Source organism: Chiloscyllium punctatum, chromosome 4, assembly GCF_047496795.1.
Source record: "Chiloscyllium punctatum isolate Juve2018m chromosome 4, sChiPun1.3, whole genome shotgun sequence".
Taxonomy (NCBI): Eukaryota; Metazoa; Chordata; class Chondrichthyes; order Orectolobiformes; family Hemiscylliidae; genus Chiloscyllium; species Chiloscyllium punctatum.
This window is the reverse complement of record NC_092742.1, coordinates 40175512-40202724: the sequence shown is the minus strand read 5'-3', so window position 1 is coordinate 40202724 and position 27213 is coordinate 40175512. Positions and strand designations below refer to the sequence as shown.

General features: G+C 41.6%; 1 protein-coding gene across 3 annotated transcripts in view; it reads left to right on the top strand.

Moving 5' to 3' along the window:
- The window catches only part of mdga2a (MAM domain containing glycosylphosphatidylinositol anchor 2a), a 908723-nt gene that overhangs the window by 431743 nt on the left and 449767 nt on the right, over positions 1 to 27213 (top strand). For all 3 annotated transcript variants that reach the window (XM_072568467.1, XM_072568466.1, XM_072568464.1), the window contains one exon: positions 24302 to 24631. In XM_072568467.1, the coding sequence (XP_072424568.1) occupies positions 24302 to 24631 (330 nt within the window). The remainder of the gene's footprint in view (positions 1 to 24301; positions 24632 to 27213) is intronic.

Below are 27213 nucleotides of genomic sequence, written 5' to 3'. Positions count from 1 at the left end.
CACCCCACCAACCTCCACATACATCGTATTATCCTTCGTCATATTCGCCACCTCCAAACAGACCCCATCACCAAAGATATATTTCCCTCCCCTCCCCTATCAGCGTTCCGGAAAGACCACTCCCTCCGTGACTCCCTTGTCAGGTCCACACCCCCCACCAACCCAACCTCCACTCCCAGCACCTTCCCCTGCAACCGCAAGAAATACAAAACTTGCGCCCACGCCTCCCCCCTCACTTCCCTCCAAGGCCCCAAGGGATCCTTTCATATCCATCACAAATTCACCTCCACCTCCACACATATCATTTACTGCATCTGCTGCACCCAATGTGGCCTCCTCTACATTGGGGAGACAGGCCGCCTACTTACGGAACATTTCAGAGAACACCTCTGGGTCACCCGCACCAACCAACCCAACCACCCCGTGGCTGAACACTTTAATTCCCTCTCCCACTCCGCCAAGGACATGCAGGTCCTTGGCCTCCTCCATCGCCAGACCATGGCAACACGACGCCTGGAGGAAGAGCGCCTCATCTTCTGCCGAGGAACCCTCCAACCACAAGGGATGAATGCAGATTTCTCCAGCTTCCTCATTTCCCCTCCCCCCACCTTATCTCATTCCCAACCCTCAGACTCAGCACTGCCTTCTTGACCTGCAATCTTCTTCCCGACCTCTCCGCCCCCACCCCCTCTCAGACCTATCACCCTCACCTTAACCTCCCTCCACCTATCGCATTCCCAACGCCCCTTCCCCAAGTCCCTCCACCCTACCTTTTATCTTAGCCTACTTGGCACACCTTCCTCATTCCTGAAGAAGAGCTTATACCCGAAACGTCGATTTTCCTGCTCCTTGGATGCTGCCCGACCTGCTGCGCTTTTCCAGCAACACATTTTTCAGCTCTGATCTCCAGCATCTGCAGTCCTCCGTTTCTCCCTTTATCAGTCAAGGTGTGGATTATAAGAACAGAGAGGTTATGTTGGAGTTGTACAGAATTTCGGTTGGGCCACAGTTGTAATATTGTGTGCAGTTCTGGTCACCGCACCATCAGATGGATATGATTGCACTGGAGAAGTGTAGAGGAGCTTTACCAGGATATTGCCTGGGATGGAGCATTTTAACTATGTAGAGAGGCTGGATAAGCTCCTGCCGTTTTCTGTAGAATCGAGAAGGCTGAGGAGGAATTCGATTGAGAGTAAGAGGAAGGTGGATACGAAGCAGTTATTCCCCTGAGTTGGAGGGTCAAAGTGAGGGGGCATAATTTTAGGGTGAAAGGCAGGAGATTTGATGGAAAATCATTCAACCAGAAGGTGGTGGAAAATTTGAACGTATGGCTTAGGATGGTAGTTGAGGCATGAAACCTCATAACCTTTCAAAAAAAAAGAACATTAATGAATACTTGAAATTTTGTACCAAAGAATTCTTATAGTGCAGAAACACACCATATTGACCCAACAAGGCCACACCGAACCCTGAAAGAGTAACCCACCCAGAACCATTCCCCTACATTTCCCCTGACTAATGCACTTAACCTACACATCCCTGAACACTATGGGCAATTTAACATTGCCAATTCACATAACCTGCACATCTTTAGACTTTGGGAGGAAACCGGAGCACCCAGAGAACACCAACACAGACACAAGGAGAATGTGTAAACTCCATACAGATAGTCACCTGAGGCTGGAATCAAACCCATGTGGGGCAGCAGTACCAATCACTGAGTCACCATGCCACCCATAGACATTCATGTCTATGGTCCAAGTTCTATAAAATAGGTCTAGTGTAGATTTAGAATAGTTTTCATCAGTGCAGACTCAATGGGCCGAAGGGTATCTTCTGTACAGGATGATATACTGGTTCTCTGATTCTCAAGCTTAAATAGTGCATGTTAACGCTAGACTGAAGAATGAGAGTGCTGAGACACTAGTTAGAATATAGAACAGTACAGCACAGTACAGGCCCTTCGAGCCACAATGTTTTGCTGACCTTTTGTCCTATTCTAAGATCAGACTAACCTACATACCTTTCATTTTACTTTACTCCATGTGCCTAACCAAAAGTCACTTAAATGCCCCTAATGTATCTAACGGTACTACAACTGCAGGCAGTGCATTCCACGCACCCACCACTCTGTGTAAAGAACCTACCTCTGACATCTCCCCTAAACCTTCCACCAATCATCTTAAAATTATGCCCCCTCATGATAGCCATTTCTGCCCTGGTAAAAGTCTCTGGCTATCCACTCTATCCATGCCTCTCATAATCTTGTACACCTCTATTAAGTCAGATCTCATCCTTCTTCACTTCAATGAGAGAGCCATAGCTCCCTCAACCTTTTTTCATAAGACCTGTCCTCCAGTCCAGGCAACACCCTGGTAAATCTCCTCTGCACAGTCTCTAAAGCTTCCACATTTTTCCTGTAATGACGCAACCAGAACTGAGCACAATATTCCAAGTCTAACCAGGATTTTATAACTTCACAGCTCTTAAGCCCAATCCCCCTGCTAATGAAAATCAATGCACCATATGACTTCTTAACAACCCTATCAACTTGGGTGGCAGCTTTGAGGGATCTATGGACATGGACCCTAACATCCTTCTGTTCCTCCACACTACCAAGAATCCTGCCTCTAACTTTGCACTCTGTGTTCAGATTCAACCATCCAAAGTGAATCACTTCACGCTTTCCCAGGTTGAACTTCACTCTGCATCCTGTCAGTGTCTTGTTGCAACCTACAGCAGCCCTCCATACCATCTACCACTTCACCAACCTTTATGTCATCGGCAATGTACTAACCCACCATTCCACTTCCTCATCCAAATAATTCATATAAATCACAAAGAGCAGAAGTCCCAGAACAGATCCTTGCATAATACGACTGGTCACTGAACTCCAGGCTGAATACTTTCCATCTACTCCCAACCTCTGTCGTCTATGGGCCAGTCAATTTTGTATCCAGACAATCAAGTTTCCCTGTATCCCATGCATCCTTACTTTCTGAATGAGCCTACCATGGGGAACCTTATCAAACACTTTGCTAAAATCCATATACATCACATCCACTCCTCTACTTCCATCAATGTGCTTTGTCGCATCCTCAAAGAATTCAATAAGGCTTGTGAGGCCTGACCTACCCCTCACAAAGCCATGCTGACTATCTTGAATCAAACTATCCTTTTCCAAATATTATAAACACTGTCTCTCAGAATCCTCTCCAATTATTTACACCACTGATATAAGACTGACTGATCAGTAATTCCCAGGGTTATCCCTATTCCCTTTGTTGAACAAGACAATAACATTTGTCACCTTCAATCATCTGGTACTACTCCAGTGGACAATGAGGACACAAAGATCATTGCCAAAACAATCTCTCCCCCGTTTCCTGTATTACCATGGATATATCCCATCTAGCCCAGGACACTTATGTTTCCTCATGTTTATCAAAATTTCCTGCATATCCTCCTTCTTAACATCAGCCTGTTTGAGCATATCAGCCTGTTTCACACTGTCCTCACAAATGACCGGTCTCTTTCAGTAGTGAATACTGAAGCAAAGTATTTATTAAGGACCTCCCCACCTCCTCCACTATCCCTGATCATCCCTACCCTCACTCTGGCTGTCCTCTTGTTCCACACATAAATGTAGAATTCCATCGGGTTTTCCTTAATTCTACCTGCTAAAGCTTTTCCATGCCCCCTTCTAGTCCTCCTAAGTCCATTCTTCAGTTCCTTCCTGGCTACCTTGCAACCATTTAGAGCCCAGTCTGATCCTTGCCTCCTCAGCCTTAAGTAAACTTCCTTCTTCCTCTTGACTAGATGTTCTGCATCCTTTTTCACCCATGGTTCTTTCAATCTATCATCCCTTCCTTGTGTCAATGGGGCAAACCTGGCCAGTACTATCAGCAAGTGCTTCCTAAACAACCTCCACATTTCTGTTGTGCATTTCCCTGAGAACAGATGTTTAGGTTAGTGCCCTCATGCACACGTAAAGCAGTTGGAAGTAGAAACAGGTTTTAAATGGCAGATTTTGTCTACAACAAGCCAAGCGTACTGAGGATAACTGTAGCATCACCCAGGGCCTTCTGCCTCCAGTTTGAGAGAAGGCAGGCAGTAATAGCTTCTCTTCCTAGAATCCAATGTGAAAAAGTTGGTGTCTGTGCTATTTAAAGCAATATGGCAGATTTTACTAATTGCACCACTTCCAAAATTGCATAGCTACATTCTCAAAAGGATATATCCTTGAAACTTGCAGCACACTATTGAGAGTTACAAGGCTGTAATCTATATCTATTGAACCTACTGCAGCTCAAAACTGAGCTCTCAGGACCATAGAATTCACAGATATTTATGTTAAAAGTTTTTACTTTAGTCTCAAGCCCTGCTTATTTTTAAAAATCTCTTCAGCATTTTGGAGACAGTTAAAAGTAATCCATGAAAAATGCATCATATGTTGTATTCAGCTATGTTTATAATATTTCATAGTGGTGCAAACCACTGACCTAAACAATAAGGCATTGTTTTCTTTGGTATTTCCAATTAATATACTTATATAGAAAATTCACGATATCTTATTATCTATCGGCGCTGAATATCACAAAGTAGCTATGATAATGAACTAACTCTCTTTTTGTCTTGCTGATTTAATATTAAGAAATAGTAGCTTGGTCTGACCATTGATGTTTGTGACAACAGAAAAAGAAATGAATTCTTTATGTCTGTTGCTCCACCCAACCAGATTGCCTCATCCATATAGATAATATGGAAAAGTTGCTCATTATGTGCAAGTACTGAATGTGTCATGAAAAGGACACAAAAAATAAGAATTAATTTTGATCCGCATCAGTGTAAAACTCAATTTTCTTTCATCATTCATTTTAAAGTCCAATCATACATTGATCATTTGAGAAATGCAGAATGCTCTTATCTGCAGATTAATTTCTGTAGACAAATTTTATGGGGATTATATTACAAAGAATGATTGATTGCAGTGATTCCTGAATTTTTTTACTTAGATAGCCCTGACAACAAGATAAAATGGAAATCTCAAATTCCAATTATTGTTGCATTTGGATATCTATGCCTGTGAACTTTAGTTTGTGATATTTATGGTTTGTTTTCATGTATGACCTATAAATATTTATCAACATGTCATGGATGTATCTGTAAAAGAAGTTAACTACACAGGTAAATATTGTAATAGTATGTTTTTTGCAGTAGGTCTTTGGAAAGTAAACTATACATTACTGTAAAAATAAATTGAATTTACAAGGCTCTTGAGTGCAGCCATACACTTTCTGTGAGCACAGATTGTAGTGGATAAGCTTCATGCTGTGATAGAAACCCGAGGGGATTGCTCTGGAGAATACATGATTCTTTACAGTTTGGAGAGTGGAATTGGTCCATTCTGAGATTCATTTTAGTTTTTGTTCTGGGCTCTGTTGAGTGTTTGTTTATTACTTATGGAACCACCTAGACAAAACTTAATCCCTCAATGTAGATCATCAGTAGGCAGGCCGAAGTAACCACAATAATTATCTGCAGAACTGCTTCATTAAGCTTCTCTTCATTGGTTATGTTACTGTTTCTCTATATAGTTACCTTTTGCCGAGCAGAAAGACAATGATAATATGCAAGGCCCTAAAGTCACTTGGCTAACAATAAATCATTCAGGCATATGTTGATGGGATATGAGCTAAAGGATTGTTACATGTGATATTTGCACTGATTGCCATTGCTAACACCTCATGATGCCTGCCACCTCTGCCAGTTTGTGGCTTTGGGGAAGGGTTGTTTGAGATGATTTGCTTCCACTGATCTTTCTTTGTCCAGGCTTGTTCTAAAGCCTGTCTAATTGTCAGTGGCAGAGGTAGATCACTTGACAGAAGAGCCATTTATTGATAAGACAGCAATATGAACAATTCACATTAGTGACCAGTTATATATGCTGAAGGTTTTGAGGAGCTGTAGAGAATACAACTGTTCATTAGGAAGGTCAATGCAGAATTCCTTGGCCCCACCTAAAGACTGTGACATCATCAGATTAGATAGAGTTACAGCTATTTTATACAATATCTTCTCCCAGCCTGATTTCTTAAAGTGAATGTATTAAACAATCATACATATAACTGTACTATTGCTGAAAAAGACACATTTTTATGAAGCTTTCTTCCAGGGAACAACATTTTAAATAGTATGAGAAGAGATACTGCTTGTTTAGCAAATTAACTCTGATTGGTAGCAATCTTGTCATGAAGAATGCACCACATTGATGATGACTGCCAGTTAACTTCCAGATTTTGTTGAAATTTAAACAAGGAAGTTGACACTTGATTATTCACGGCATTGCTCTGAGGAGTGAACCAAAGAATAACTATCACTTATTCTGATAAACTGAAACAGGTTGAATCCATATATCTGTTACTTCTGTATGTAAAGAACAGAGAACTCTGTATTATCATGGAAAACTCCAATATTTAACAACTCAGAACATCCAGGTTTAGTTAGAAAAATATGTTTAAGTAGACAGTAAAATAAGGAATCAAGTTTAATAAAGATGTGTACAATTGTTCAGAGGGGAAAGAAAAGTAGGCAATGTATGTACTTTAAAAATATTGCTGAAATAGACAAAGGTGAAGCTGAAGAGTTCTTGGAATCTAATTGGACTCTATTCACAAGCAATGGAAAGCAGCAAACAACCAAGTGAATAGAATGGCGAACTATACTGCAACATAAAAAAGATGAGTGGGTCTGCTCCACCTGCATTCACACATGGACCCCAACCTGCACCTACACATGGACTTATATCAACCCTCACCCATAGAAACATAGAAAATAGGAGCAGGAGTAGGCCATTCAGTCCTTCAATCTTGCTGTGCCATTCATTATGATCAATGCTGATTTTCACCCCATCTTTTCATCCTTTTCGCCCTAAGTGTGATACTCAGAATCATACAACATTGAAGCAAGCCCTTTGGCATGCCATCTCTATGCCAACCATAAAACACCAAACTACAGTAATCCCATCAACCTGGACATAGTCCAGAATCTAGTCTGTCCTGGCATTATAAGCACTCATCTACGTGCTTCTTAAATGTTGTGTGAATACTTGTCTCTACCACCCTCTCAAGCAGCAAGTTCCACATTTCTACCACCTTTTGAGTGAAAAAAGTCTTTCTCAGATCTCTTCTCAACTACTTGACAACTACTTCTCAACATCTTAAACTTATGTTGTCTGGTATTAGACAAGTTTGTTGTGGGAAAGAGATTCTCATGATCTACTCTGTCTATATCTCTCATAATTTTGTACACTTCAATTAGATACCCCTCAGTCTTTCCAGGAAAAACAAACCCAGCCTATCCGATATCTTCATAACTGAGACTTTTCATCCTGGTTAATCTCCTCTGCACCCTCTCCAGAGCAATTACATCCTTCCAATAGTGTGGTAACCAGAACTGCACAAAGTATATTATCAGTGGCCTAACTAATGTCTTAAAAAGTTGTAACTGGACTGCCTTGCTCCTCTATTCTACATACAGCTAATGAAGGAAAGCATCCCATATTCCTTTGTCACCACCCTGTCTACCTGTGCTGACACCTTCAGAGATCTGTGAACTTGTACACCAAGGTTCCTTTGATCTTCAGTAATTCTCTCAGAGTTCTACCATTCATGGCGTAAATGCTTCTCTTATTAAACCCCCAAAATGCATCACCCTGCACTTATTGTGATTAAATTCCACCTGCCACTGCTCTGCCCAGTTTACCAGCTGATCAATATGGCCTGAGACCATCCTGTTCAGTATCAACAAAACTGTGTGTGGAGTTTGCACATTCTCCCCGTGTCTGTGTAGGTTTCCTTCAGGTGCTCTGGTTTCCTCCCCCAGTCCAAAAATGTGCAGATCAGGTGAATTGGGCATGCAAAATTGTCCATAGTGTTAGGTGCATTAGTCGGAGGGAAATGCATCTGGGTACGTTACTCTTCGGAAAGTCGATGTGGACTTGTTGGGCCGAAAGGCCTGTTTCCACACTGTAGGGAATACAATCTAATCAAAAACCACCAAAGTTCATGCCAACTGCAAACTTACTAATTATACTTCCTATATTCACCACCAGGTCGTTAACTTACATAACAATTAGCAAGGGTCATAATGGTATACTGCTGATCACAGTCTCCTAATTACAGAAACAACCCTGCACCATCACTCATTGCCTTTTATTTGCATGCGACTTTTGTAACCAGTTTGCCAACTTGCCTTGGATCTCATGGCTCTAAATTTTTAGCCTTCCATGTGGGACCTTGTCAAAGACCTCACTGAAGTCCATGTAAACCATATCAAATTCTTCGTCATATATTTAGTCACTTTTTCAGAAAATTCAACTAAGTTACTAAGACAGGATTTCCCATGACATACCCATGCTGAACATAGAACAAAGAACATTACAGCACAGTACAGGCCCTTCATCCCTTGAAGTTGCGCCCACCTGTGAAGCCAACCTGAAGCCCATCTAACCTACACTATTCCGTTTTCATCCATATGTTTATTATTTAAATGCCCTTAAGGTTGATGAATCTACCACTGTTGCAGGCAGGGTGTTCCACACACCTACTGCTCTCTAACTACCTCTGACATCTGTCCTATATATATCTCACCCCTCAATTTACAACTAAGTTCCCTCAGGCTAGCCATCACCATCCAAGGAAAAGGCTCTCACTGTCCACCCTATTTAACCCTCTTATTATCTTATATGTCTCAATTAAGTCACCTCTGAATCTTCTTTTGTCTAAAGAAAACAGCCTCAAGTCCCTCAGACGTTCCTCACAAGACCTTCCCTCCAAACCAAGCAACATCATAGTAAATCTCATCTGAACCCTTTCCAAAGCTTCCACATTCTTCCTGTAATACTGTGTCCAGAGCTGTACGCATTACTCCAAGTGCGGCCGCACCAGCGTTTTGTACAGCTGCAGCATGATCTCATGGCTCCTACACTCAATAACTCTACCAATAAAAGCTAACACACCGTATGCCTTCTGAACAGCCCTATCAACCTGGGTGGCAGCTTTCATCAATTTATGTTCATTGACACCAAGATCTCTCTACTCATCTATACTACCAAGAATCTTACCATTCGCCCAGCACTCTTTATTCCTGTTGCTCCTTCCAAAGTGAATCACCTCACACTTTTCTGCATTAAACTCTATTTGCTACCTCACAGTCCAGCTCTGATGCTTATCTTTGTCCCTCTGTAACCTGCAACATTCTTCGGCACTATCCATAACTCCACCAACCTTAGTGTCATCTGCAAATTTACTAACCCATCCTTGTACACCCTCATCCAGGTCATTTATAAAAATGACAAACAGCAGTGGCCCCAAAACAGATCCTTGCAGTACACCATTAGTGACTGAACCCAGGATGAATATTTCCCATTGGCCACTACCCTCTGTCTTCTTTCAGCTAGCCAATTTCTGATCCAAACCCCCCACTAAATCACCCTCCTGACTATCCCTGCTTTTCAAATATTGATGAATAGTGTCCTTCAGAATTTGTTCCCACAATTTCTCTCTTTCTAACATCAAACTAATTAGTCTGTAATAACCTGGACTATCCCTGTTGCCATTCTTGAACAAAGAACGCATATTAGCTATCATCCAATCATATGTCACTTTGCCGGTGGCCAGCAATGTATTACGTAATTCTGCCAGGGCCCCATCAATCTCCTCCCTTGTCTCCCAGAGCAGGCTGGGACACATCTCATAAAGCTCTGGGGACTTACGCACTTGTATGCCTGTTATAACATCTAATTTCTCTTTCTTATTAATGTGAACATGCTCTAGAAACTTGCCATCCCAAATGAAATCCCTGGCTACAATGTATTTCTCCTTTGTGAATACAGGTGAGAAGTTTTCATTTAAGACCTCACACATATCCTTTGGCTCCATGCACAGTATTCTCCTTTGGTCTGTAATAGGCCCACCCTATCCCTGATAATCCTCTTACCCTTAATATACTGAGAGCAAGCTTTGGGTTTTTTTGATTCCCCATTCCAAAGATAGTTTGTAGTCCCTCTTTGCCCTCCTAGTTTCCTTCATTAGCATCTCCTACATATTGCATACTTTTGAAGGGCCTCCCCTGTTTTTAATACACTGTACCTGACAAATGTTTCCTTTTTTTTTGTTAAATTCACAATATTCCTTGTCATCCAGGGTTCTCTGCACTTGCTGCCCTTGCATATCATTCTTAGAGGATCATGCTGGCCCTGAGTTCTCACTGTACTACTTTTGAAAGATTCCCACTTGCCAAATGTAGACTTGCCTACAATTAGCTGCTCCCAGTCAATGTTCTTCAGATCTACGGAGAAAGTGAGGACTGCAGATCAGAGTCGAGGGTGTGGTGCTGGAAAAGCACAGCAGGTCAGGCAGCATCCGAGGAGCAGGAGAGTCGATGTTTCAGGCATAAGCCCTTCATCAGGAATGAGGCTTGTGGGCCTGGGTGGCTGAGAGATAAATGGGAGGGGGTGGGACTGGGGGGAAGGTCGCTGAGAGTGTGTTAGGTGGATGAAGGTTGGGGAGAGGTGATAGCGTGGAGAGGAGAGTGGAATGGATTAATGGGAAGGATGATGGACAGACAATACAGTTCATAAGGGTGGTGCTGAGTTGGAAGGTTGGATCTGGGATAAGGTGGGGGAAGGGAAAATGAGGAAACTGGTGGTCCACATTGATACCATGTGGTTCGAGGGTTCCAAGGCGGAAGATGAGGTGTTTCTCCTCCAGGCGTCGGGTAGTTGAGGTTTGGCAATGGAGGAGGCCCAGCACCTGCATATTCTTGGTGGAGTGGGATGGGGAGTTAAAGTGCTGGGCCACGGAGTGGTGGGGTTACTTCATGCGTGCGTTTCAGAGATGTTCTCTGAAGTATTCTGCGAGTAAGCGTCCTGTCTCCCCAATGTAGAGGGGACTGCATCGGGAGCAATGGATACAGTAAATGATGTGTGGAAGTAAAGGTGAAACTTTGATGGATGTGGAAGACTCATTGGGCCATGGAAGGAGGTGAGGGGGGATGTGTGGGCGCAGGTTTTGCAATTCCTGCAGTGGCAGGGGAAGGTGCCGGGAGGGGAGGGTGTATTGTTAAAGGGCATGGACCTAACCAGGTAGTCACGGAGGGAATGGTCTTTACGGAAAGCTGATAAGAGTGGGGAGGGAAATATATCTCTGGTGGTGAGGTCCGTTTCTAGATGGCAGAAATGGCAGAGGATGATGTGGTGTATACGGAGTTTAGTGGGGTGGAAGGTGAGGACTGAGGTGGGGTTCTGTTCTTACCAGAGGGATCTGGTTTTTCAGATCCTGTCTAATGATACTGAAATTAGCCATCCCCCACTTTTGGGCTCATAACTTCTGCACTGTCTTTATCTGTTTCCACAATGACTTTGCAGCTTACAGAGTTATAGTCACTATTCCAAAAATGCTTGCCTGCTTGACTGGCTTAATTCCCTTGGATTAGGTATAGCACTCTCCCATATCTAGTAAGTATAGTAATCCTTGAAATCATACAATGTTGGCCTCAACTCTTTCTGTGAATTCCACAGGCTTACCACTTTCTGGGTGAAGAAATTTCTCCTCATCTCAGCTCCTCTACGTTAGATTGTGACCCCCTGGTTCTGAACTATCCCACTATTAAGAACACGCTTTATGCAGTTGCCCTGTCTAGTTCCATTTGAATTTTATAGGTTCATCCCTCATTCTTCTGATCTACAGTGAATATAATTTGGTCTGATTGAATGTCTCCTCGTCCATCAGTCCTACCATCCAGGAATCAGTCTAGTAAGCATTCACTGCACCTGCTCTCCAGCAAGAACATCCTTCCTCAGATAAGGAGGCCAAAACTAGATACAGATTTCTGGTGTGGTCTCATCAAGGCCATGCATAATTGCAGCAAGCATTCAGCACCTGTTCACATCTTGACAGTTGTGGTGTAAGGGAGATATTTGAGAGGCTAAGTGGTTTCCTAATATTTAATTGTTCACCTAACCAGGTAACTGAGTTACAATAAACCCTTGAGGATTAAATTATTCTGAATATGAAGGATTAAACTGAAATGCACATAGCGTGTGGCCCTGATGGCAGAGTTGCACAAAGGTTTTACTCTCATCTGGTTTTTATTGAAGGGTGATTGGTGAACAGTGATAGATTTTCTATATATGTTATTTATCAGCAGCTATACTCAGGAACTACATCTTGGCCATGGTTGAGTGGCATTCTGAGTAGGTCACTCACACCAATTCCTGGGAGAAACTGCCTGAAGACCCTAGCACTTGATTCCCTGTTGCAAGTGTATTGACGTGCTCACTTGTGTGACTGTTCAAATTGAGGCTGAAGTAACTTTCATCTTGGCTGGGCAATGCTACAGGCTGGTTCTCGGCTACACTTGTTTCCTCTTCATTTGCAGAATGATCCAGCATGTTTTCTCCAATTCCAGTTTTGTTTCCACTCTTGGCCTCTCTGGCAGATATTTGGCTTGTATCTTCCTGGAATAATGATTGATTAATTGTTATTAAGCAAATACTATGAAAATCCTATGACTCCATCAGCAATAAACAGATTCTCAGAGTCTTTGGGAGAAGCGTATCCTTCTGCGCAAATGCAAAATTCTTAATGGTGGTCCTGTCAGTTATATCGTGTGATAACATTATCAATAATAGATGGAATCAGGATAACTTAATTTCGTTGCTCACTTTGTTTAAAATGGGCCTAGTGCCTTCATCCAGACACAGTGGGTGAATCCAACTGGGTATATTGAATGAAGTTGACCCATTCTGCTGGATACTCTCCGAGGGAAAAGAGCACAGCTGTAATTTGCTTGCTGTTTGTGCAAGTGGATGGATGTGATTTTGCTTCTGAGCATATAACAGATGCTGTTATATGTAAACACAAAACACATCTGCTATTATTACATAAAGTGGTCAGAAAGGACTTTGTGCAGGAGCAGTTCTACAGAGACATGACTTTGGCAATCTTTTGCACTGGTCTAGTATGGAATGGCTCCTGAACAATAAAGTTCACCTTAAAGATTGAGTAAGATTTTATTGTGGCTGGTTCATTGCACTGAGTTTGTGAGTTTTAGCCTGCATTTGAGCACCAACATAGAAAGATGAAATATCTGTGCTAATTTCTACCAAATTAGGAGACTGTTCTTAGCGATCTTGTCAGACTGCCTGGAGAGTTGGTTCTTATATAATGTAATTGTATGAACTTGTGTTATAAGAAAATCGCTCAATCTTCACGTTATTGCCATTACAGGTAAGGAAAGTTTGCATTCTCCAGATAATGGTCTGAATTAAAGCCAATTCACATTGAAGATGCACATATTATAACAGAACAGACTGTAAACTACTTCCTTTATTTATGCGAATATGCCTTAGCCAGTTGTGTGAATTTCTTTTCTTTTTATCAGTCTCTTCTCCTCCATAGAATTCATCTCATGTGCATTATGTACTATAAGACTTAGATTTATCTCTATCCCTCACAATAAAATTACATTGCTGGATTTCACTGTTGAATCATTATATTACATGTGTACAAATGCGTGACCAATTGATCAATGGATGATTCTGAAGGCTAAATCAAAACTAGTCACCAAACTCAAGTTCATTTCATTGACAATCCAACCTCTTCCAGTCAGCATCCAACTAAAGCATGAATACTCCAAAGCGATATGTTTCTGCTATCTACCTGAGATGTTTCTCGCTCTCCAATTACATTCATGTTTTGCTAGTTATACCTATAATCTCCAGATCTACTAGCATCTCTCGCTCTGAAGCAAGAGTCTACTGTTCCTTATCTGAATTCACAAATGTTTTATATGCTTCAGAAATTTCTGTCTTAATTAACAGCCTTCTTTCCAATTTGTAAATTTGAGCCATTTGAATCTTCAGAGATACAACACCCATCCCCACACCCCCTCCACACACTCTTTATACTTAGAATTATTAATGTTGCATTTCACCACTTCATTGAAACATTTGCATAGTGCTTTTCGTTACACCTTCCCAATCCCTCTACAGTGGTGTGATCAGAATGATGCACATTACTGTCAGCAGAATTTGACAAGTGCATTTTACAACCTCAATAGACTTGTGTTCATGAAAGGTTATATATTCCAGCATTTTATTTGATTTAATTGACTTGCTACATTGCCTATAGATTCACTGTTATTTTCAAATCTCTTTCTGAATCTTTCACTGCAAAATTAATCCTTTCATTTTGTGCTTATGTTGTTCATTGTTCCACATTGTATGTTTGCCAATATTCAGTGTAATTTGTCATTTCTCTTACTGAAATGCAAAAATCAAGTGAATCCCTCTGAAAGCAATTAATATATTTAAATTTCTACTGGAGAAGATACTAAGGAGAGGCTCATGGGATCACAGTTTGAACCTTTGTTGCTCATTCATATTTTGTAGAATCCATAAATTTGATAATCACATATTTGATTTTAGTATCGAGAATTATGTGCATAAAGAACAGAAATCCAAGCTGACGTTGTCGACTAAGTTCAATTTATCTAACTTCAGCTTTCCTAGATAAATTTCAATTTCCATATCAGGAACATATAACATTTCTTTCAATTGAATGTTGCATGATAACTGCAGAAAATTCTCCATGTGATCCAACCACTTTTACATCCATTCATATATCCTAGCTTGACCTCTAACTCTCTCATTGACTTCTCAACCATCCTTTTGACAAAGTCTTCCGAAGAAATCATCAAATTTGTCTCATGCGATATCCCAGGTTTTTTTTGCATAAACAGAAAATAAAAGAAAATCGTTATCTGAACAAGAGCTGAGAACTCTGGAAATGCACATTTGGTAAGGTCACAGCTGTAAACTGTAAAGATTTAACATATCAAGTATAGGCTTTCAATTAGAAGCATTCACTTGTGGTTTCGCTTTACAGATGTTGGCAGTCTGCTTTGACCTTCCAGCATTTTCTATTTGTATATTTTCATCTGTAATGCACTCGACCAGCTCCTTAACTTATTATAACTTTAATCAATCAGTGTTTTTCTTCAAAATCACAGTTTCTGCTACTTGGATGATGATTTTTCCTCAGACCTTTTATTTTGCAACACTAATTTGATATGTATTTGTATAGCCTGTTTTAACATAATAGTTTTTGAAAAAAACACATTTTTTGTGTGAAGAGTAGGGCTTGAAAACACAATCCAATATTACGACAATAGGCTGTCATCCCAAATTTTCCATAGGGCATCCTCTGCAAGTACTACTTCTTGATAGGTGTATCCTTTCCTAGAATCATTGTCACTGTCAACAAACTTTATCTCTGAGGTTAAATTTTCATTTTAGATATTCTTTCTTTCAGGCTATCTGCCTTGCATCATTGATTTCTCTTTCAAAATATTTTTGGAGATTGCTGTCATTCTAAGCTTTTCTGCCTGTAGTCTTTCTTTTGATTTGTGTTTTCATCCATTTTCCAATTATACTTTCATTTTAATTATAAGATCAGATTTCTAAAGAATGGTTCACAATAGTTGTAGTGAACTGAGAATGTACTATTCCGAATTGCTGAGATACTTTTCACTTGACGGCATTAAGGTTTGCTCTTGTATAGTCACATTATTGCCCTTGTATGTTCCTGAATAAATAGTGTTCTTGACAATTGAACAGTCCAGGACATCAATGAATATGAGAAGTCATGAAGGATGGTGCATTGTACCTCTTACCTGACTACTTTAATGCTGGACTGGAAAACCTAACCAAGATTTCTGTTTTGGAAGGTTTTGCCAAACGTTTATTGGTATAGGCAGAAGATAAGAAGGGGTGGCACAGTGGCTCAGTGGTTAGCACTGCTACCTCAGAGCACCAGGGACCTGGGTTCAATTTCAGCCCGGGCAACTGTGTGGAGTTTGCACATTCTCCCTGTGTCTACGTGGGTTTCCTCTGGGTGCTCTAGTTTCTTCCCACAATCCAAAGATGTGCAAGTTAGGGCGAATTGGCCATGCTAATTTGCCTATAGTGTTCAGGGATAGGTTAGGTGCATTAGTTGGGGTCAATACAGGATAATAGGGCAGGGGAATAGGTCTGGATGGGTTACTCTTTGGAGGACTTCTGTATGGACTTGTTGGGCCGAAGGGCCTGTTTCCACCCTGTGGGGATTCTCTTATTCTCTGAAGTCAAGCAAGGATATAGGAATATGTGTAAAAATGGTTGAAACACATATATTGGGGCTATTATCTGCAGTTATTGCTGTTTCTCCATTTCCAAATAATGTTTGATTTAAAACAAGTCATCCGTGGCAGATCGATGAACAACGTAGTAGTATAAGGCAACCTTGGTTCAGTGGGAGCTTTTGCACCACTGAAACAGAATGTTGTGGATTCAAGCCCCATGCTACAGACAAGTGCTTAATTTCAGCTCCTCTTACTGCGTATTGAGAGGTGGCAGGGGCTGGATTCTTTTTGCTGAGATGACACTGTTTTTCATCTGTAGAAATGACTGCAGAAGATTCCATGACCCTATTCAATGAAGAACAGCAAAGTTCTTCCAGTGACCTAGCTATTATTTATTTCTCAATCAATACCACTGTTCTGAGATTATTTGGTCATTTATCTTGCTGCTACTTGTGGGACCTTGGGTTGTACAAAAAGGCTTTTGTTTTTATATTAAGGACTACGGTTCAAAGGTACTTCATTGGATGTGAAATACTTGGGGACATCTTGAAAATGTGAAAAGTGACATAAGAATATGGGTTCATTTTGACTTACTGGATTCAGTTTGCTACACATATGAGCTAAAGTGAATGAGGTTTCGTTTTAATTATAATGCCTCATTATTTTAGGTGCTAGTAGTGCCAAAGACTTTGAGGAATGTGGTAAAGATTATCAACTGCAAAATAAGAATCTTTTTTAAATGACATAAGGAAGGTGAGGCAATCTCTGGAAAATAAATTATGTTGTATCAAAGTAAATAATACTATATAAAGGTATTTGTTATTAGAAGGTATATGCAAAAATGAGTTGAAAAAACAAATATTTACTTCTGTAAGAAAGTGAATTTCATATTTTAGCCATCACGTAACAGGTTTACATTTTATAACTACTCATGGTTAACATTATCAATGCTTAGGTTTTCCATCGAGATTTTTTTAAAAAAGTCAGGGTCATGTATTAAAGCACATTTCTGCTCACTCAATTAATAGCATTGCTACCTCTGAGTCAGTTGGCTACATGTTCAAGGTCCACTTGACATTCTAGTGCAGCACAAAGAGCTGTTACATTGTCGGTTATGAATGTAGGAGTTTTGATTTATAAGATGCTTTACATTATATCTTTCCTTTTGATTGTCATTCTTCCAAATAATTTTTTGTAATTAGAATGGTTTTTGGTGACTGTATTCTTAGTTTTCTTTGTATCTCTGTTGTGATGGGGTTGGGAATGAATTACTATATTACCTGGCTTTAGAATCTGTAATTTTGAACCTTTGGAACATAGAAGCAAGAGTAGGCCTTTCATCTACTTGAGCTGGTTCTGTCATTGTTAGATCTGTACATCAACCTGTTTAGAAGCCTTTGTTCAGCTCAATATTGCTTGGTATTCTAAATGATTAAAGTCAGACCATCTCAGGCCTGAAAAATTCAATTTATACAACATTTACAGGCTTTTCTGGAAGTGAATTACAGGTCCCTGTCTTTGCAGAAAGCTCTGCCTAATTTTGGATATGGTCTTTATCTAAGTTTAAGATTATTCCCCTTGTTGTGAATTCCCACATTGGAAGAAATAATGTATTTGCATTTACCCAATCTAATTCTTTCACCATTGAATAACCTTTCTTTCATTCTTTCATGGAGTATGGGCATCGCTGTCAAGGCCAGCACTCGTTCGTCATCCCCAACTGGCCTTGAATTGAGAGTTTGCAAGGCCATTTCAAGGCCTAAAGGATTCCTGTGGGCCTGGTGTCACACATAGGCTAGACTAGACAATGACATCAGAGTTCCTTTCTGATGGAATATTTGTGAATTAGATGGGATTTAAACAACAATATTTTCATGCTCATTAAGTCTAGCTTTCAGTTCCAGACTTACTCATTAAATTGTCATGGTGAGATTTGAACCCATCATGCCAAAGCATCTGTCTGGGCCTCTGAATTACGAGTCCAGTTGGCATTATCATGACACCATCATCTCCCCCATAAATTAGAACACTCTTCAATATCCTTATTGCAATAAATGCAAGTTACATTTATACAATCTGACTTCACAATTTAAAGATGAAACAGAAATTACTGGAAAAGGCTTAGCAAGTCTGGCAACATATGTGGCGAAAAGTCAGAGTTGACATTTCAGGTCTGGTGACCCTTCTTCAGAACTGATGGTAGCTCGGAAAATATTTTTTTTTAATGCAGAAGACAGGGTGGGAAGCGGGGTATGGAGTAAACAATATGTGGAGATAGAGCCCAAAGAGAGAGAATAGTTGGACAGGCACAAGGAGTGGATAATAATCAGCCTGAGAGAGTGAATAGCTGCTCCCCACCTCACCCCCACATACCAGGCCTTGTTAACATATGGTCTGCTTTTATACATGATCCATTGTTAGCCACTGATAGTCTCCAATTGCAGCTATTGATTCTCCAGGGAATCAGGTGCAACTTACGCCTCCATTGGATGGGTGGTTCTCTACATTCAGGTTTGGTGATGACCGCTTCAGCGGCAGCCCCCCCCCCCCCCCCCCCCCACCCCCTCCCCCAGTCCATTTTGGGGAGGAGTGGTGTAGTGTTGGGGCGATATGGATACCCAGCTAGCCTGAGGGGAAAGGGATAAGAGAGGTCTTGGGAAACTCAGGTGGAAGGGAGAATCTGAAGAAAAGGATAATGAATAACCTTGTCAAACCTTGCAGTCCCTCTCACCTGAAACATCTCAGGTCTCATCAGGACCCCACCTCTGCTTCTCAAGTTCTGAGAGCAGCTAAAACTGCACCTATCTCCATCTCACTGCTCCCCCACACCTCCCACCTCAACCCCCAGAGTTGGTCACCCTGCTTTCATTTTGCATGTCACTGTATTTTTCAGTCACCTGAGGGGATGGATTGTGCTCACCACTATTTCCTGGAAACATTTTGCATTCCTCCTGTCATCACAAGCTCAATGTCTGTCATGGAAATTAAATTGACTTGACTCAAATGCTAGCAAGAGCAAAGAAAAAGTTTATTCAGACTCTGCAGAATTGACCCAATACATTTGGCAAAATGCCTCGTGTAAGGGGTGCCTGAATAGCTTTCACATATTCCCTTTGTACTAAACTTCGCTTACTCCTATCACATCTCAAGGGCAAGAACTGGGAACATTCAAACTCCTTTCCATACATGGAGTTGTTTTTCTCATCCCTTGACTGTTGATATGATAGTTTACTGTCCTTGTGAGACTACTGTGAGTCTGGTTTAACTTTTACATTTTTCCCGACTTTGCTTTTCTGCCTGCCTGTGAGACTTTGCAAAGTATTCTTTTACAGATTTCACAATAAATGCTAATGTTCCATTACATGTCCAAATGTGACCATATTAAATGACTCTTCCCTCTTAGTCAGGCTGTTCTGCTCGGTCTGAAACATACTGTACTCCCTGTAGGCGAAAGTGAGGACTGCAGGTGCTGGAAATCAGAGTTGAAAAGTGAGAGATAAATGGAAGTGGGGGGGGGGGGGGGGCGCTCAGGGGAAGATATCTGGGAATGCAATACGTAGATGAAGGTGGAGGTTGATAGGTCAGAGCAGAGGGTGGAGCAGATCAGTGGGAAAGGAGATAGACAGGTAGGACAGTTCAAGAGGGCAGTGCTGAGTTAGAGAGTTGGATCTGAGATAAGGTGGGTGCGGGGAAATGAGAAAACTGATGAAATCGACATTGATCCCAAGTGATTGGAGGGTCCCAAGGTGGAAGATGAGGCATACTTTCTCCAGGCATCGGGTGGTTAGAGTTTGGAGGTGGAGGAGGCAAAGAACTTGCATGTCCTTGGCAGAATGGGAGGGGGAATTGAAGTGATCGGTGACAGGGTTGTGGAGTTGATTGATGCTTGGGTCCCAGAGATGTTCTCTGAAATGTTCTGCAAGTTGCCATCCTGTCTCTCCGATGTAGGGGAGACCACATCGGGAGCAACAGACACAGTAGATGAGTGTGGAAGTACAGGTAAATCTATCAGATATGGAAGGATCTTTGGGGCCTTGGACAGAGGTGAGAGGGGAGGTGTGGTTTGCAGGTTTTGCACTTTTTGCAGTGGCAAGGGAAGATGCCCAGAGTGGAGGGTGGATTGGTGGAGGGCGTGGACCTAACAAGGAAATCGTGGAGGGAATGGTCTTTGTGGAACACAGATAGAGGTGGGAGGGAAATATATCCCTGGTGGTGGGGTCTGACTTTAGGTGGCAGAAATGATGGAGGATGATGCGTTGTATCCGGAGGTTGATGGGAGGGCCAGTGGGGTCCTGTCCTTGTTGCGATTGGAGGGGTGTATTCAAGGCCAGAGGTGCGGGAAGTCGAGGAGATGCAATGGAGGGCATCATCAACCACGTGGGAGGGGAAATCGTGGTCCCTGAAGAAGATGGCCATCTGGCATGTTCTATGGTGGAATTCATCCTTCTGGGAGTGTATGCGGTGGAGACGGAGAAGTTGGGAGTAAAGGATAGTGTTTTTGCAGGACTTTTCCACGTACCCGACGAAGAGGTAGGCATAGCTGGGGACCATGCAGGTGCCCATGACTATCCCTTTGGTCCAGAGAAAGTGGGGGATTCGAATGAGAAATTGTTGAGGATGAGGACCAATTCAGCCAGGGGGATGAGTGTGTCAGTTGAAGGGTCCTGATTGGGATGGTGTGAGAGGAAGAAACAGAGGGCTTGGAGAACTTCATTGTGGATGTGTCCAGGGACTGGATGTCCACGGTGAAGATGAGTCATTGGGGGCAGGGGAAACAAAAGTCACGGAGGAGGTGGAGGGCGTGGTTAGTGTCCCAAATGTATGTGTGAAGATCTTGGACTGGGGGGACAGGACAGTGTCAAGGTATGCACAGATATGTTCAATGGGGCAGGAGCAGGCTGAGACAATGGGTTGACCGGGGCAGTCAGGTTGTGAATTTTGGGTAAGAGTTAGAACTGGGTGGTGTCAGGTTCCTGGACTATGAGGTTGGAGGCTGTTGATGGGAGATCCCCTGAGGGGAGATCCCCTGAGGTGATGAGATTGTGGATGGTATGGGAGCTTATGGCTTGGTGATGGGAGGTGAGGTCGTGGTTGAGAGGGAAGTAGGAGGGGGTGTGCATGAGTTGGCCCCTAGCTTCAGCAGTAGAAGGGTCAGTGTGCCAAACTACCACTGCATTCCCCTTGTCTGCTGGTTTGATGACTCTACTCTGTACAATGCTGTCAACACCAACCTATCATTCTGTTCAACCTATTGGTTTTCAAGTGCTGTGATTACTAGTATGCACCTAAATTGAGCTGTTTCATTTTCATCATCTGCATATTGCCTTTACAATGGAGCTCTGTGTCAAGGACATATGCTGATTGATGCAAGACTAATTGTTGACTCTGTTCCATTGATGATCTTATTGAATAGTTGCAAGTTTATAGTACTCCATTGTGGAGTATTTCACCTGTGCATGACTTTAATCAGCACTCAAGAGAAATAATAAAACAAACCTGCTTGTCAAGGCAATTAAAAGTCTTCCACATCTTTCAAAAATATCAGAAAATTAATCAACAATTGAGGCTAACAAGCTGATAATTAGTACTGAGATTTTTGATGTAATCTGCTATAAACCTGTAGTTGATACCTTGATTTGGTAAAAATAAATTGATGGTGTGTACCCTGTGGATGAGCATTTATATCCAGTACAGAGATAACCAGATTTCAATACTATTCTTGTATACGAACATAAGAAGGAGAAACAGGAATAGGCAATTCAGCTCCTGGACTCTGCTCTGCCAGGATATGATCATGGCGAATCTCATCTTGGTTTCAACTCCATTTTCTTGCCCACTCTCCAGAATCATTCAAACCATTACTAATTAAAAATCGGACAGCCTCATCCTTGAATTACTCAATATTCCAGCAACCACTGCAGTCTGAGGTAGTGAATTCCACAGATTCATGATCCTTTGAGAGAAGTAATTTCTCCTCATCTCTGTTTTAAATCTGGGCTGGTAAAAGCTCCTTCCCGAAATGTTGAATCTCCTGCTCCTCGGATGCTGCCTGACCTGCAGTGCTTTTTCCACTACCACATGTTATCACCCTTGACTCTCCAGCATCTACAGTGCTCACTATCTCCTATACTATACCGCATAACAAGTAGTTTTGATTTGTGATTCCAACTAAACAGGTTTTTCTTCGGTCCTCAAGAACATTGTCTCTTTCCAATATTGAAATAACTTGCCTGAATCAAAGTTGTTAGCCTCTCCTTTTTACCTTTTCTACCTTTCCTGAATACCTTATATAGAATCGTAGAATCCCTACAGTGTGGAAGCAGGCCATTCAGCCCATTGATTCCACTCTGACCCGCCAAAGACCATCCTACCCAGACCCATCCTTACCCTATCCCTGTAACTCTGGATCTCCCATGGCTAAGCCACCTATCCTGCGCCCCTCTGGACACTATGGGCATTTTGGTGAGATTAGAGTGGTGCTGGAAATGCACAGCAGGTCAGGCAGCATCCGAGGAGCAGGAAAATCGACGTTTTGGGCAGGAGCCCTTCATCAGGCAATTTAGCTGGCCAATCCACCTACTCTGCACATCTTTGGACTGTGGGAGGAAACCGGAATATCCACAGGAAGCCCACACAGACACCAGGAGAAGGTGCAAACTCCACACATACAGTCACCCAAGGCTGGAATAAAACTCAGGTCACTGGTGTTGTGAGGGAGTCGTGCTAACCACTGAGCCAACCAGTATCCAAGAATATTAACATTTCCATCCTCTGTTTTTGTAAGTCATTTCTCAATCATAGATAGTACATCATATTTCCATGGGTCAATTTGCACCTCCAGCTCAGCAACCAGTTTGAGCATTTAAACACACAGGTGGAAAATTGAAGCCTTCCCTTGCAGTGAGTTTGGACACGGGCATTTATTTGAGTCTTCAAGTAGCAAGTGGAAGTCCTTACCTGTGATGTCCATGAGGTATAACAAATTATCCATGGTGTGTAAACTTCAGATGTGACCTTGAAAGGTTCCAATTATTTGTGAAACATTCAGTTTGATCAGTGACGTGAAAAGCAATGAAGCAGCCATACAACCATTATGCTTAGGCCATAAACCTTTTTAGCTGATATTATAAAAACAATGGATTCCACTGCTCTTCTGTCGTGAAAAAAAGTTTATAAAAATGTTCTATTTTGCACTTTTTTATTGAACTAATCCAATACTATTGTTTGAAAGAAATGGTTCAGGGTACTCGGCTGGTAAAATTAATATTTGAAGAGATTAAACATATGACAGATTTGTTTGTCTTTGGCATTCTCTGCTCTTTATTCTGATGAAGGGCTTTTGCCCAAAACGTCGATTTCGAAGCTCCTTGGATGCTGCCTGAACTGCTGTGCTCTTCCAGCACCACTAATCCAGAAGTTGATGTCAAGGTTCAAGAAGTCCCAGAGGTTACTCTTCCTGTGTGAGTCTAGACAACTGGGTCCTTGTGGCCATGTCACATATTGAAATCAGTTAGCTCAGCACAGGTTCAAGAACAGATTTGGAAGTTTTGGGACTTTACAGTTAAGTACCTTTGCGGTGTGATTTTGATTATAAAGTTATGGAGAAGCAATGCTGTTAAATTGAACAAATGAGGTATTGATTTGTGCTTTAGCTTGGATTCTGATGGGAAATACAAACATTTCCACTGTGTTGGTGATCTCATAGCTACTCCGGGCATTATGCGGATGTCATTTATACACATTAGACATGAGTTATGAAATACAAACACAGTACGCTGGAGACACTCAGCAGGTCTACCGACATCGATGGAAAGAGAAGTAGAGTTACTGTTTTGAGTCCAATATAACTCTTCTTTGGAACCAAAGTTAAATTGCAAAGAAGAATCAGTGGACTCAGAAGGATAACTCTGGTTTTCTCTCTCCACAGATGCTGTCAGGCCTGCAATGTTTCTCCAGTACTTGAGGAGTTATATTTCAGATCTCCAGCATCCACGGTATTTTCCTTTTCTTAGACATGAGTTATATTCCTCCCATCCAAGTGTATGGAATATGTACTTAATTCTTCTTGTGATTTGTGTAATAACCTATTGACCATTATGTTTACTCTTTTTACTAGCTTTGAAAAAAGGACGTTTCTGGATAACACCAGATCCATACCATGATGATGACAACATTCAGATCGGCCGTGAAGTTAAAATTTCCTGTCAGGTGGAGGCCATTCCCCCGGATGAGTTGACTTTTTCTTGGTTCAAGAATGGACGTCCCCTTCGGAGCTCAGAAAGGATGGTTATCTCAACAACAGATCCTGATGTCTCACCTGGCACAACCAGCCTGGACATCATTGACCTAAGGTTCACTGATTTTGGAACATACACTTGTGTAGCATCTCTCAATAGCCAGGCTGTACCTGACATCAGCATTGACGTGAACATCTCCAGCAGTACTGGTGAGTGCTTAAACCCCAGGTAGAGATGACCAGTTTATCTTGAATTAGTTGCTGGTCAGTCAGTATTTTCTTCCACTTTGACATCATTTCTCAATTGCTCCATCATTGCTCTTCTGCATTTTAAAGATTATAATGACATGGAATATAATAAGAAATGTGTAAGATGATTTGTATAGGGATTTTATGTGGGTCTGAAGTTAATGGGAGAGTCAATAGATTTACGATTCTTCTATTCAGTTACTGGGCCATTGGAATACCACAGGCTGCCAATGATTTCCTCCGAGTGCTGAAAGGCTGAATGGTAATGTTGTGTATTTCTTTAAACTTGTTGATTTCAAAACAGCAATTGCTGCTATATAGCAATTAACAACAACTGAATTTGTATAGTGCCTGCAGGGTAGTTAAACAATCTGAACTCACTCATGGAAGCGTGAACAAATAAAAATCAAGACTGAGCCAAAGAAGAGGATGGTAAAATTTCCATCAAGTTTGATCAGTGAAGGTCATGAATAGCAAAGGCCTTGTTTCCAAGTGATTGAGAGGGCATGTGGAAGGACAGATATTGTTAGTTGGCTGGCTAAGTACACAGGGTTAACAGTGAAAGGAGTAGTAGGGATGGGAAGGAGGTTTATGGGGTTAGTTAGTCTCCAGCAAGTGCTGGGATGAAAGAGAGTGCAGTGGGATACTTGGGATTATTGCTCATTAGCAGGCACTGATTCATATTTTCATTGTCCTCCAGAACATGGTCAGGGAGGCACAGAAAGAGCATGGATCTTATTTTTTAAAAATTGCTGAGCCTGGGATGGGGACAAGAGTATGTGCACGTCAAGGCGTAATGAACATTCGGGTAATGAATTTCAATTGGGGTGGAGTAAAGTAGAAGTGAGAGGAAAAGTGCAAGGAGGTATTCCTGGTAACAGGAAGGGAAAGAAACAAGAGAGAAGACTTTAAACAGTGTAAAGCGAAATCCTGTGAGCAGTTGGCTGCCAAAGTGTGTAGATGAAAAGACATTGGGAATCTTGGGTTACAGAGTCATGAACGGTAATTTATACATATATTTAGAGTCATAGACATGTACAGACCCTTTTATCCAATTTGTTCATGCCAACCAGATATCCTAAATAATCTAGCCCCATTTTGCTGGCATAAACTCATACCCCTTTAAATGCTTCCTGTTCAAAAACCCTTCCAGGATATGTTTAAATGTTGTAATCGTACCAGCCTGCATCACTTCCTCTGGCAGCTCATTCCATTCACACACCTACCTCTGTGTGAACAAGTTGCCCCTGAGTTCCCTTTTAAATCTTTCCCCTCTCACACCCTAAACATATGCCCTCTAGTTCTGGACTCCCCCACACCAGGGAACAGACCTTGCCTATTTATCCTATCTATGCCCTCATGATTTTATAAATCTCTACAAGGTCACCCCTCAGCCTCCAATGCAAGGGAAAACAGCCCCAGCCTATTCAGCCTCTCCCTGTAGCTCAAATCCTCCAACCCTGGCAACATCCTTGCAAATCTTTTCTGAACCCTTTCAAGTTTCAAAACATCCTTCCTATAGTGGGGAGACCAGAATAACACACAATATTCCAAAAGTGACCTAACCAATGTCCTGTGCAGCTGCAACATGACCTCCAACAGCTGTACTCAATACTCTGACCAATAAAGGAAAACATTCCCAATGCCTTCTTCACTATCCTATTTATCTGCAACTCTATTTTCAAGGAGCTATGAACATGCATAGTCTCTTTGTTCAGCGACACTCCCTTGGATCCTGCTCTGGTTTGCCTTTCCAAAATGCAGCACCACACATTGACCCATTTGATCAAGATCCCCTTGTAATCTGAAGTAACCTACTGCAGTGTCCACTAAACCTGAAATTTTGATGTAATCTGCAAATTTACTAACCATACCTCCTATGTTCACATCAAAATCATTTTCATAAATGATGAAAAGCAGTGGACCCAGTTCCAATCTTTGTGGCACACCTCTAGTCATGGGCCTCCAGTCTGAAAAGCGACCATCCACCACCACTCTCTGCATTCTATCTTTGAGCCAGTTCTGTATCCAAATAGTTAGTTCTCCCTGTATTGCATGAGATCTAACCTTGCTAACCAGACTGTTATGAGGAACTTTGTCAAAAGCCTTACTGAAGTCTATACTGCCCATACTGCACATTGTTATTTTGTAATTACAGAAGCTATGTGGGAGGCCATGGAACTTTTTGTATAGGCATAGCCAGCACCCTAGATGACATCTACACAATTTATATTCATGCTGAGATTTGGTCATCATATAAAATTGCTGCTAAAAGCCTATTCCAAGTGATTTATAAATGGAATTTCACTGTGCCACTTTCTGGAAGTTCACTGGTCATCTTTTCCCAAACAGAATATTTTACTTTTATTAATAATGTGTCATCTATTGTCAAATCAAGCTCCATTGTGTTTCTCACGTCCTAGTATTTTGATCACTCCTCTAATCCAGGATTGCCTCCCAATCCCCCATTGTGTTGTCTTCTTCCATATATTGACATCATGCTTTGTTCAATAACCTTCTTATAAAGTACCTCAGGACATTTC